The 11964-nt window shown below is 41.7% G+C and overlaps 1 protein-coding gene across 1 annotated transcript in view; it reads right to left on the reverse strand.

Moving 5' to 3' along the window:
- The window catches only part of GALNT9 (polypeptide N-acetylgalactosaminyltransferase 9), a 154883-nt gene extending 142973 nt beyond the window's left edge, over positions 1 to 11910 (reverse strand). Inside the window, exon 1 of the mRNA XM_014964888.1 lies at positions 11565 to 11910. Coding sequence (XP_014820374.1) covers positions 11565 to 11805 — 241 coding nt within the window. The 5' untranslated portion in view covers positions 11806 to 11910. The remainder of the gene's footprint in view (positions 1 to 11564) is intronic.
- Between the last annotated feature and the right edge of the window lie 54 nt (positions 11911 to 11964).

The following is an 11964-nucleotide window of genomic DNA, read 5'->3' on the forward strand; positions in this document are numbered from 1 at the left end:
CATAAGACCTGCAGCTCTAAAGAATGACACAGTGGTCTTGGTCTTCACCTGAAGGAAAGGGAAGGTTATACAATCCTGCTTTTGTCTTTATTTTTTAAACAACATACTAGCAGTTGAAGCATTCAGCTAGGATGCTGATAGCCCAAGTGCATGTAATTGCGTATGCACACTAAAAATACTTATTCAATCAAATCTTGAGGAAAAGTCTAGTTTTAGATCCTAGTTAGACCCTCTCAGTTAGGCACCAATCTGCCCAGCGATGTCAAACTGAAACAAAAATTATCATAGGCAGAAGAGATCTCAAAGGTCCAAAGTGAAGACCTTCTACCATGCAGGCACTGGCTGAGGGATGGGGGAGCGATGTCCACTGGAGCACAGGCAGTACCTGGGACATGGGGGGCTGTGTCCAGCAGCATATGTAACGGACAGGGCGTGAGAAGAAGATTCAGTTTTGCTCCATGGTAGGTAGATAGTACTCGCATAGTGTTGTGGAAACAGATAAATCAATCTCTGAACAAAGCTTGCTCAGATACCAGGAGCAAGGGAGCCACGATAAGGCTGCTAATCTGACCTCCTGGTCTGTGTACTTTTTGCAAAATGCAAACTGGAGACAAACAGTGCAAACACAGAAGCAATCAAAGACTCCAGGTAGTGGAGGTCAGAGACAGAAACACAAAGCTCACCAGATCTATAGTAGAAAGGGGAATCACTACAAAACCTTCAATGAGAGAGGATCTCATTCCCAACCATACTAAAGTAGCACGGGGACACAGCTGGAATTTATCCTTTGTATTACATATACATCATAACTAGCCAATATATTGTTCATCCTGTTCATCCTTCATTTGGTCAAATTTACTACTGGAGTTACTGTGCTGATAACTACTGGCTGTGCAGAAGCTTCTGGATCAATAGCACAGATGAATTTAGGCAACTGATTTCAACAGAACTAAGTTCATGCGTGAGCTGAGGAGAATTTGGATCATTGCTGCAGGGACAAAAAACTATTTGAGCAAGTTACCCCATCTGACCAGCATATCTGTCACTGTCCACACAGGGCACGGCTGACAGCAGAACAGGGGGTGGCAGGATCTGCTTAGAAAGGAGCGTCAGATTTGTACCTGACTTAGATTCCCAACTAAACACAACCACTGACTGTATCACAGACATGGTTTTTATCAGTTCTCCCAGGAACAAAAACTAGTACCACACTGGTAATCCCACAGCGACCAGCTCTGTGTTTCCTGAGTCTCTGAAGTCTACGACAGAGGATACTCCTCACAGGTACCTCTGCATAGTCACAGCCCTATGTGAACCTCTGTAGGTAGGTACTTGTGTTTCACAGTATCTGAATATTTAAAGAATTTCACAGAAGAGAGAGACCTGGCAGGATCCATTTTCTTCCCTGATCAGTTTATCAGACATTAAAGCCTAGTTGGGAGATCTTTTATGCTGCTTGTAGCAAGCGGTGATTCAAATGCAATTCTAGCAAACCTGGTTTGAGTCATGCCTTATAAAGTATGTAAGACCCTTACACTAGCGAGCACTTACTCTCATGAGTACTCCAGTAAAGGCAACTGGATTGCCTGTATAAGTAGCTCTGAAATGTAAGTACATGGTAGATAATTGAGTTCCATGACTGCCTTTGGCCTACACAGGCTCAGATTTTCTCCTCTCCCTCCTGCCACAGCTAATCGTCTGAAGAGGGGAAAGCAGTGGTTTGTACAGCCAAGGAATTGTCCTCCTGAAGCAGGGTCCAGTGGCACACAGGTAACAAAGGCCTTTACTTCAGCAGCTTCTTTCCACAGATATGTCTTAGCCTTGCAGAGAGGAAGGAGGCATCAAGGGGACAGTATGGCTGTTGCTACTGCTATTCCATTCTGCAGTGGCCATTCAACCCAAGGCAGATACTGGCATTACAGCAGCCTCTTAGGCTTTTGCTCTAACATTTAGCCCAGAAGGTTAAGACTGAAGCAAATGCACTAAAGAACTCAGAGACCCAACACATTCCTTAATATTATAGGCCCATTTCATCCACTGAGTTCGGGTTATGGAGATGTGATTTCCAAATGATGCTTTGAAAGAGGTAGCTTACGGTTTGAGGAACCCACAAGAATTTATAGTCCTTTAGACAGTTATTCTATTATAGACAATTATTCTCTCATCTGAATACCCCTCCCCACGTGGGAAGGGAAAAACAGGAAAAACAGGGAAACCCAAGGGTTGTGCATTCCCAGCATGGGACAGCCAATGTGGGACACTGCAAGTGCTGCAGCTTCGGGAGGAAAGGAAAGGTTCAGAGCTCTGGCACCGGGGCAAGAAGTCCTCGGAATCACAGCCATCATAGAAGAGAAAATTCCTCAGCAAACTTTCTAATTGATATTGAATGTGACCTTCAGGTATGAAAGAATCCTGTTTGCCAGCTTGGGTCAAGTGCCTGGGTCTCACTCCTCCTCATTCCCGCACCTGACGAGCTCAAAAACACAGAGACCTTGAAAGCTGCACATCATAGCTGGCTATAAAGTAAATATTTTCACAAATTCAGACACTAGAGTCTTCTAAAAATGTGGTTTTCCCAAGCATTAGTAGAGACTTTACTGAAAAGTAAAATTACTGGAAAAAAAAATTAGTCCTGTGTCAGTCAAACCAGGAGAGTAACCCTCTCCCTGTAGCATTCTGATACCAAATACTTCTGCCCGACAGAGCCATTTTTAAGTAGCAGTGCTTAGAGAAGCTGTTTCAAAAACCTTTTCCCTGGTTTAGTTTTCTCAGTCATTGCTCATTCTCCCAGGATGACATGCAAATTACAGCTCAAGTATTAAAAGTATAAATCAGACTGTGGTGGCAAGTGAAAGGGCTTCTAAAGAATGGCTCCATAGGAGGCGGTGCAAGGCTTAAAATATTCAGAAATCTGTATTCTCATCTGTTTAAAAAACATTTTGCTCATTTACTTAGACAACTCTTCAGCACCTGAGAAAACTATGCGTCCACACTGCTCATGATGACAAAGCAGAATCAGTCTATTGTCTCCTCAGCTATCTACTCCCACACCTGACGAGCTCAAAAACACAGAGACCTTGAAAGCTGCACATCATAGCTGGCTATAAAGTAAATATTTTCACAAATTCAGACACTAGAGTCTTCTAAAAATGTGGTTTTCCCAAGCATTAGTAGAGACTTTACTGAAAAGTAAAATTACTGGAAAAAAAAATTAGTCCTGTGTCAGTCAAACCAGGAGAGTAACCCTCTCCCTGTAGCATTCTGATACCAAATACCTCCGCCCGACAGAGCCATTTTTAAGTAGCAGTGCTTAGAGAAGCTGTTTCAAAAACCTTTTCCCTGGTTTAGTTTTCTCAGTCATTGCTCATTCTCCCAGGATGACATGCAAATTACAGCTCAAGTATTAAAAGTATAAATCAGACTGTGGTGGCAAGTGAAAGGGCTTCTAAAGAATGGCTCCATAGGAGGCGGTGCAAGGCTTAAAATATTCAGAAATCTGTATTCTCATCTGTTTAAAAAACATTTTGCTCATTTACTTAGACAACTCTTCAGCACCTGAGAAAACTATGCGTCCACACTGCTCATGATGACAAAGCAGAATCAGTCTATTGTCTCCTCAGCTATCTACCCTGCAGCTGCCCTCCCATTCTCCTCCAAAGCCAGTAATCAAGGACACACTTGAAATAAAAAACCCACTAACCAGTATTTGGCCTTCTGTCATTTGTCAGAGTCCCAGAACTGGCCCTTTTCTACAGTGTTGTTTCACTAAGGACTCCCCTCATTGAGAATACAACAATTCAAGGTCCCAGGCTCATTCTTGGCTTGCAAGAGCCCTCAGAACAAGTCACCCAAGCAGATTACAGGGAGAGGCAGGGCAGCCACATGGGCTTCACAAGGCAGCTTTGCAAGATGGAGCAGGATGCACACAGAGAAGCTCACCCTGATGGTGAACAGGAAGCAGGTTTACTTTATCCTGAGGACACACACTTATTTTTTGTACTACAGGACCAAGAAACTTGTCTAGAGACATTGAGGCAATTCCTCTGATCACACATTTCAGCAAGACGACATAAGAGGCATAAACAAATGAGCAGTCACAATTATTCTGACACTAAATGGCCTGACAAATGCAGCAATAGGAGTAGGAAACTGGTACAAGAACTCCTCTTGCACTGGTTCCACTGGATTTCCCACAGAAAGTGGTGCTACATTATAATTCCACGCATAGCAATGAGTCCAAGTTAGCTAAACCACGTGAAATAAAAAGCTAGTGCAAAGAACCACAGAAGTGCAAGCTCCCTTCCCTCACCGTGGGAGGAGAATGTCAAACAGAGGTATAAGAATCACAGAATCGTCATGGTTGGAAAGGACCTCTCAGATCACCGAGTCCAATCATACACACACAAAAACCACACCCCTACAATCTCAGCCACGAGAGCATGCTACTAGAGCATGCCCAAAGAAAGCAGAACTCAGCCCCAAAATAACACTTCCCTGGACATCTCAGTCTTGCATATACACACACAGAGCTCACTCCATTTGGATCTACACCAGATCCCAGGTGTGACATCCCTGTTGGGTTCTCACAGCAAGCCAGCTGGTGAAACTCAGTTTGAAGAAGGGACTATTTTGCCACAAATAGTAATCCTGTCCTCAGTTCTCTGGACCATTTTTCCACAAATAGTAATCCTGTCCTCAGTTCTCTGTTTTAGAGAACCTCTTGCTGAGGCAAATAAAGGCCCTTTCCTACTGCTCCAGAGTTCAAAAAAAACAAGGCCAGTGAAGTCATACAGATTATCCATGCCACACTCTTGCACTCTACCAGTGCGGATACTGTGGGCAATGAAAGAAGACAGGAAAAAAATTAGAGGTAAGCCAACACTGAAAAGAGGAAGCCTACCAAACTTTGAAGCTATCTTCACCAGGTGAAATTCCATACTCTTCAGTGTACTGGAGAGTTTGCAATTAAGAACTCAAAAGCCTAGCAGATTAGACTCAGAAATGAATTACAGAACCAAGATTGTCACCTTACCCAGCAGTATTACCATGCCTTTAAACTCAAAGTGACCCCAACTAAATGAGGGTACCTGAGACCAAGTTGCATCATGCTGCTCTCTGATTACTCCCTTCTGCTCCATAAGTCAAGCAAATCTTGTCTCAGGATGTAGCCTTGCTACCAGCAATTTTTATGCTCTTTTTACAGCCTACAGGACTTGCTGAGTAACCAGCAAGTGTCAGTTTTGCTGTAGCTTGTCTCCAAAACTATCTGGGAAACCTGGATATTTCAGAACACCTGAAAGGGTAAAAGCTATAGGGCAGAAAGACAATTTGAAATCTGTTTGCATCTGCTGTGCTGTGCTTGAAATGGGTTTTGCCTCCACCTACGTGGCTTTCAGATATTCACAGCCATTTCCACAGCACCATAGCCATGAGTTTTAGGAAAAGCAGATGCAAGTCATACATACATCCAATTAGCGCTTGCCTGCTTTAGCTCTGTGCTCTCAGGAGAAGATGACTTTGGGTCAATGGGAGGATCTCTATCTGGTTTTCATTCTCAGAAGCTAAAGTTCTCTTATTTCAGAGGACAGTTTTGATCAATAGGACTGCAACAAGGTTGGAAGCTACTCTGCTGTCATTGACTTTCTTCCTTCCTGTTATCCAGAATATCACAGGCTCTTTTTCTTTTCTTTTCCCCTTTCAGTTTGTTAGTTTAAAATAAGTGATGGAAATGACTACCAAGTGAAACCCCACAAATACTAATAACAATAATAAAAAAGTATGCCAAGTATATTGAGAAAGAAAGACTGAGTACCCATTAGTAAGGTTAGAGAGGGGCATTAATAAAAGGAAGATTTGTTAAACATGACTCATTTCTTTTCCTTCCTTTCATAAATCTTATTATTTCCTTGGAGAACAGCCATGCACTCAGTGGCTGGAACTGCATTCTTAAATGATGCTCTTGGTTTAACTACTACCCGCCTATATTTACTAAAAAAAAAAAAAAAAATCAAATAAAACAAACCACCCTAAACTCATAAAACAATCCCACCTCCCACTATCAAGAGTATTAAACTAAAGCTTCTAATCCTCTAAACCTGTATTGTGGTTATAGATGTGCAACAACCACACTGCAGCTCTTCACTAGAAAGATGATAGACCCATATTTGCTCTTCCAACTCCAGAAACATCTATAAAGAAATGGAAAGAAACTGGACTGGAATATCTCCTAAAAAGGCAACAAAACCAACATCAGTCAAAGATTTTCTTTCCACCCCTGTAAACATGGCTTTTAATCCTATATAGTAGAAAATGATTCAAGTTCTACACAAAAAATGAGTCAATGATAAAATTACCACATGATTTTTCTGTCAAAATAAGCTTTCTTCCCAGCTACAAAGGCAAAAAAAGCAGAAACATTACATAAAAAAATAGTTACCAGTATATGAAACAGAGTACAGGTAGAGACTTTAAAATCAGTGATGTGCTGCTGGAATGGAGATATATTTTTTGTATTTGCCAATATTTTGAAGAGTTGAATGCTATTTTGCCCATTTTACAGAAGAGATTTACCCTCTTTTTTCTACCAAACCTTTAGACCTTTTATTCTTAAAGTGCTTGAATAGAGTAATACTATTTCGAATAATATCTTATACTTTCATAGGGGTTATCCAAATATCGACTCATGATGTTTTCTTCCCTTATGTGGGGGAATAAAGTCTTGGCCTTCCTGAAATCATTGATTATGAGTTTCCTCAGTTCCATAAATCAAGACTACCGTAGCTAAAGCCAATGTGAAGTGGAAATCAGTCTTTTGGACCTGACCATCACTTCGCAATACAGAAGGTCAGGCCTCTAACAATGTTAACTTACCTAAAATTGAGTAACTGATCCAGAACAATTAACAATACTTACTATATGCTACGTGGTAAACAGATAAACCACAGCCTTTGTTTCTAATAAAAGAAAAAGGAAATGTAGTTGGTACGTTTTACTCCTGCCTTCACTAGGCCGACCCTGCATTTCTTTAAAAAAATCCTCAAAATGAGACCACACAAAGAAGCCTCTCACTAGTACAAGGAAAGCACATGGCTGAGAGCAGCACAAATAAGTTGATACTTTGGGAGATAATTATGTGCTAATTTTGTCAGATGCATGTTAACATCAGGCCTTAACCAAATTACATAGAAATAGTTACAACATGAGAATCTGTATGTGGGTATGAGAAGGTGCAGTTTCATTAATGTAAGACTGGCAGCCACACTCAATCTCCCCCCATGCACACGGGGCTTTACCTCTCTTCTCTGCAAAGGAATTACTCTTCAACTGAAAGTTGCCAGCTGTAAAAGCTTCTTTTTGACAAATCTGATGTGGACACTCACGTGATTCATTTGCAGCCTGCTGCCAACCCTTACTTTCGATATGGAAATTTGGAACCATTTTCAACCAGCTCCAAGCCTATGAAGAATAAACTGTCCTTTTAAAAATACTACTGTACCTTTTAAGCATGCAGATTGCCAGGCTGAATTTTAAATGCAATCACTTTGCTTCCAGTACACTCTAAAAATCAGGAGTCACAGTCTGCATGAATCAGTCCTCTGCACCTAGGACCTGCTATTTCCATCATTTTAAGCCTGTGTGCTGCAATTACGTGAATTGTCCACTTTTTTCCCCAGCTCCCTTCATGAAATGCATATGCAATATAAAAGCCATTTATCATACTGGAAATTGCTATTGTATTTAATCTTCCCAAAGAGAGCAAAATCAAATTATGATGTGTAAAGAATGATAATCTGCCAAATTCAAGTGAATACTCCAAACTTATCCCTCCATGTCAGCAATAGAACAGGTCAAAGAGGTCTAATGTAGAAGACATGGGTAGGAAGACATAATGTGAGCACACGTAATGAGAAGATGAAAACTCTCTTAATCTTTGCAGATTGAATGAAATCTAATTACATGCTGTATTGATTGTTGTGTATTACTGGAAAGAGACAGTGAAAAGGGAAAAAGGCAATTACAGTGAAATTGTACCCTGACCCTTCAATTGCTTTTGGCATGAAAGGTTATGCTCTATTTGGGGCATCAAAAATTCTTTACCCTCTATGGTAAATCATTAGCAACAGACTCGGATGCAAAACTGATTAGGGGAAAAACTCAGTCAATAAAATCTTTTTTTATTTATTCCCCTTTACAAAAAATAGAGGCAAAGCTAGAAAATACCAAGTTATTATCATTTCATGAATTGCTACTAAGTCTATCTGGCATTAGTTCTGTGTTGACTGACAATAAATCACATTCATCAATAGAAATGCTATAGTAAAAATGGAAAAAATATATAGATTGATGAACTAGATCTACTTTTTCAAAATGAATGTTAGTCAAATATTAAGAGGTAATACAAAGTTTCACCAAGAAAATTCCACAGACACGTTTCATTGTTTTCCTTTCCCTTTGCCATTCCATCCATTTACTTCCACCAAACCCAGCAGCAGCTGAGCATAAAGCTTTCAAAAATACTATTTTTCTAAGTTGATAGAAAACCAAAGCACGAGCCAACTGAAACTATTGTTTGGGTGTGTGTGTGCACAACTCTGCAGAGAATCATGGCAACTCTCATTCATTCTATTCTAAAAATTCTTGTTCTGCCAAAGATAATTGCAAGGACCAGCTTTCTACTGACTTTCATGCACGGTCCTCTGTGTCCCACACACTTCCACAGGCATCGAATGCTCCGGTTTTATTCAGACTGAAAAGTTAATGAATTCTCTAATGATCGGTTTTAGGTTACCTCTTGATATACTTGCGACATTACTGCTTGTGTTTATTTTTCCTTGCAGAACATACGCTTTCAAATAACATTTCTCTGATTGTATGAAAACAAATAAGTGTGACAGAAACAAAACTCTGTACGACTGCAGCTGCAGGGCTGGTATCTCACTGAAGTGTCTTTCTGTTGCACTGGATCCTCAACAGAGTCCCTAGAAAATCCAGGTAAGGTTTTACCAGTTTAGGACTAATCCAAATAGAAGAGAAAAATGCAATATAAGAAAACAGACGTTTTTACCAAAAATATAAGACACTAAATAGGTGGCTCTAAATTTGCTGATCTCAAAATAGAAAGAACTGAGAGCAGAAAAATGCAAATGCTGACCTGCACAGACCTACTGTAACAGGGACATTGAGCTGGACTCAAACTCCTGGTGATTGCAGAAGTTCTAGATAAGCAAGGAATTCATATTCCTTATGAATAAAATCTGTCTACCCATCTCTCTCTCTCTCCCTATAAAAGTGACCTTGACCCACCTCATTAAAAAGTAACTTCCACAAAGGCCTCAGATGGCTCTCTAAGCTTGTGATAAAGCAGTACACAGGATAATGTCTGAGAAACCCTGCTCTGCATTAGGATGGAACTGCACAGCTCCAGAGCAGACAGAGCGCTGCTGTAACACCAGGCTTTCCATGAGACACGGTAGAGCACTGTCACAGACAGCTCCCTTGAATCTCAATGCTGCCAGAGCAGCATTATGCCCATTAATGGCATAAGTAATGAGTCATGATATTAAGACCGGAATACCAGTGAGCTATATCCAAACACAGATGCTTGATCCTGATTTCACCTACAGCAATGCAACTCCGATGACTTCAGTGGAACGTATCTTAATTTTTTAGGACTTTTCAGTTTTGTTGCTACAGGATAGGGAAAAAAAAAAAAAGAAGTGACAAAGTAGCTTTCCACAATGATGACGAACTCATTAATTTGTGTTAATGTATCACTGTGTAATAAAAAACCCAACTGGATCAGAGAGAAACTGAAGTGGAATGAATAGGAAATTTGAACAGCTCAGCGGGAAAAACTTTCTGTATTTTCCTGTGTAAGAACTTTCAAGAAAAAGAAACTGCCTACAGTGTTTATTGTGACCTGAAGAAGCAACATAACATTTAAGTAATTTCGCTAAGTTCCCTATCCAATAAACCAAATAAAAGAAGAAGATGAAAAAAGTCTCCAAAACAGATGAGTACTTTGCAGTGAACTTCCTGTTTACTGCAAAGCCACAGTCCTTACGTGCCATGGTGCCTGCCCAGTACATCAAGGACTCCTGCTGATTCTCCAGGGGATGCTACGCTGAGATGAACCCCGAGCGGGTAAATCCTACCCAAAGTCTCACCCATGAGCAACACCAAGAACAAATCAATTCAGGCCAAAAGACACATTTGGTTGAGCTACGATGGATATAGCTCAGGAACTGATCTAATTTATTTTGGGAACTCTGTGGCTTTGTTAAATTTGAGAGGAGTATTTCCCTCAGGATCTTCCTCTTAAATCCTACATTCTTCAAAACTTCTCCAAAATATGGTTAGAAAACACAGCTGTTGACACTTTCCTTCTAATTGATGAATGGGTATTTTTGTGACTAACACCCACACTCCACATTCCCCTTCTCTCTTCCCCGTTTATAGAGATTAGTGCGTAAGGGGATGCCTGTTCTATAACACTTGCGGGCATAGATTGCATTTACCATAGCAGTCTAACCTACTTAGATTTATACAGTCATTCAGAAAGTAGTAATAGGATACATACTTTATCCTAAACCTCCTATTTGTCTGCATTTTGAGACTACAGCAGTCTTTGTTAAATCAATGTTACGAGTAAGATTTCCACAAGCAGCCTAGAAGCACATTTATATACACTTAAACATATTTACACTGGAAGGTTTATTTGGTGCTAGACACTAAATGTTACATTTATATTATAATTTCATGTGAAAGTTCACTCTTTCAGCCACTTCTTGTCCAAAGCACTGATGTATTTAATCACATACTTATTTCTTTGATGTTCCACATTTAGAACTTTACAGGTTTATACAAATACATTTGTTTTGAAGAACTAGTTTCTATGTGAAACATTAGTTGTCCTATAACAACTTTTAGGTCTTAGCCTGTTGTAACTACCATGGAAGGGTTCTCTGCTTACCTACCCAGATTTTTCAAGGCTGGTGAACTCTAAGGGAATGTCATAAAAAGAAGTGGTGGATGCTTCCCCTCCTCACCCAAGTTAATATCAAATTTAAATGGCAAAGTCATTAAGAAAACATATGGGTGCTTTGTTTAAATAGACCCTTAAAAGCACACCAGCATAAGAACCCAGCAGAATGTTTTTAAAGTAATATGACTTCCAGCTATAACCTGACAGTGCATTTGCTATACAAACACCTACCCGTATAGAGTTAATATATCCAGGCAAATTGCAAAACCTGGTACAGCTCGTAGGACTTCCACCAATCCTTAAACCCATGAACTCTGCAGCCTCCTTAACTTTGCATCTACTGAGGAAGTCCTGACTTTGGACCGAGAGTTGCTGGGGAAGGGGCTCAGCAAATCCCTCCAGCAAAACCCTGCAGCCACCTCTTTCCCTTCGTTTCCAGCATTTCAGCAGTGGGGTATTGTGCCCGAGCTCCCCTCCCCAGCGGGCAGGCACTTCAGGTGCTCCTTCCCAGTCTGCAGCCCCCTCCCAGGACACAGGGCACCAGGGGACCGGTGCCGCCTCCCTTCCCAGCCCACCGTACCATTTAGCTGGTTGTAGACCACTTCTTCCAGGTGGTCCAGGCGCTGCAGGATGGACTCCCTGTCGGCCAGGCTGCCCACCTTGGCGCCGCGGCTCCTGGCCCGGCGGTCCGCGCTCCGGACGATCTGCACCAGCTCCTGGGAGCGGTCCTGGATCCTGCAGTAGACGGAGAAGAGGATGATGCCCACGAAGACCAAGATGTTCACCGTCAACAAAGTTTTGATTTTCCGTGCCACCGCCATGGGAGCCGCCGGCGCGGTGACGGAGGGCACATCAAGGCGCGGCGGCCGGCGGCCTGGCGGCCACCCGGCGAGGGGGACGCACCCCGGGGGGGCGCGGAGCGGCGCGGAGGGGCGCGGAGCGGAGCTGTCCTTCAGCACCGCCGCGCCGCTCCCCGCCCG

This window comes from Calidris pugnax, unplaced genomic scaffold (assembly GCF_001431845.1).
Source record: "Calidris pugnax isolate Ruff unplaced genomic scaffold, ASM143184v1 scaffold32, whole genome shotgun sequence".
Lineage (NCBI taxonomy): Eukaryota > Metazoa > Chordata > Aves > Charadriiformes > Scolopacidae > Calidris > Calidris pugnax.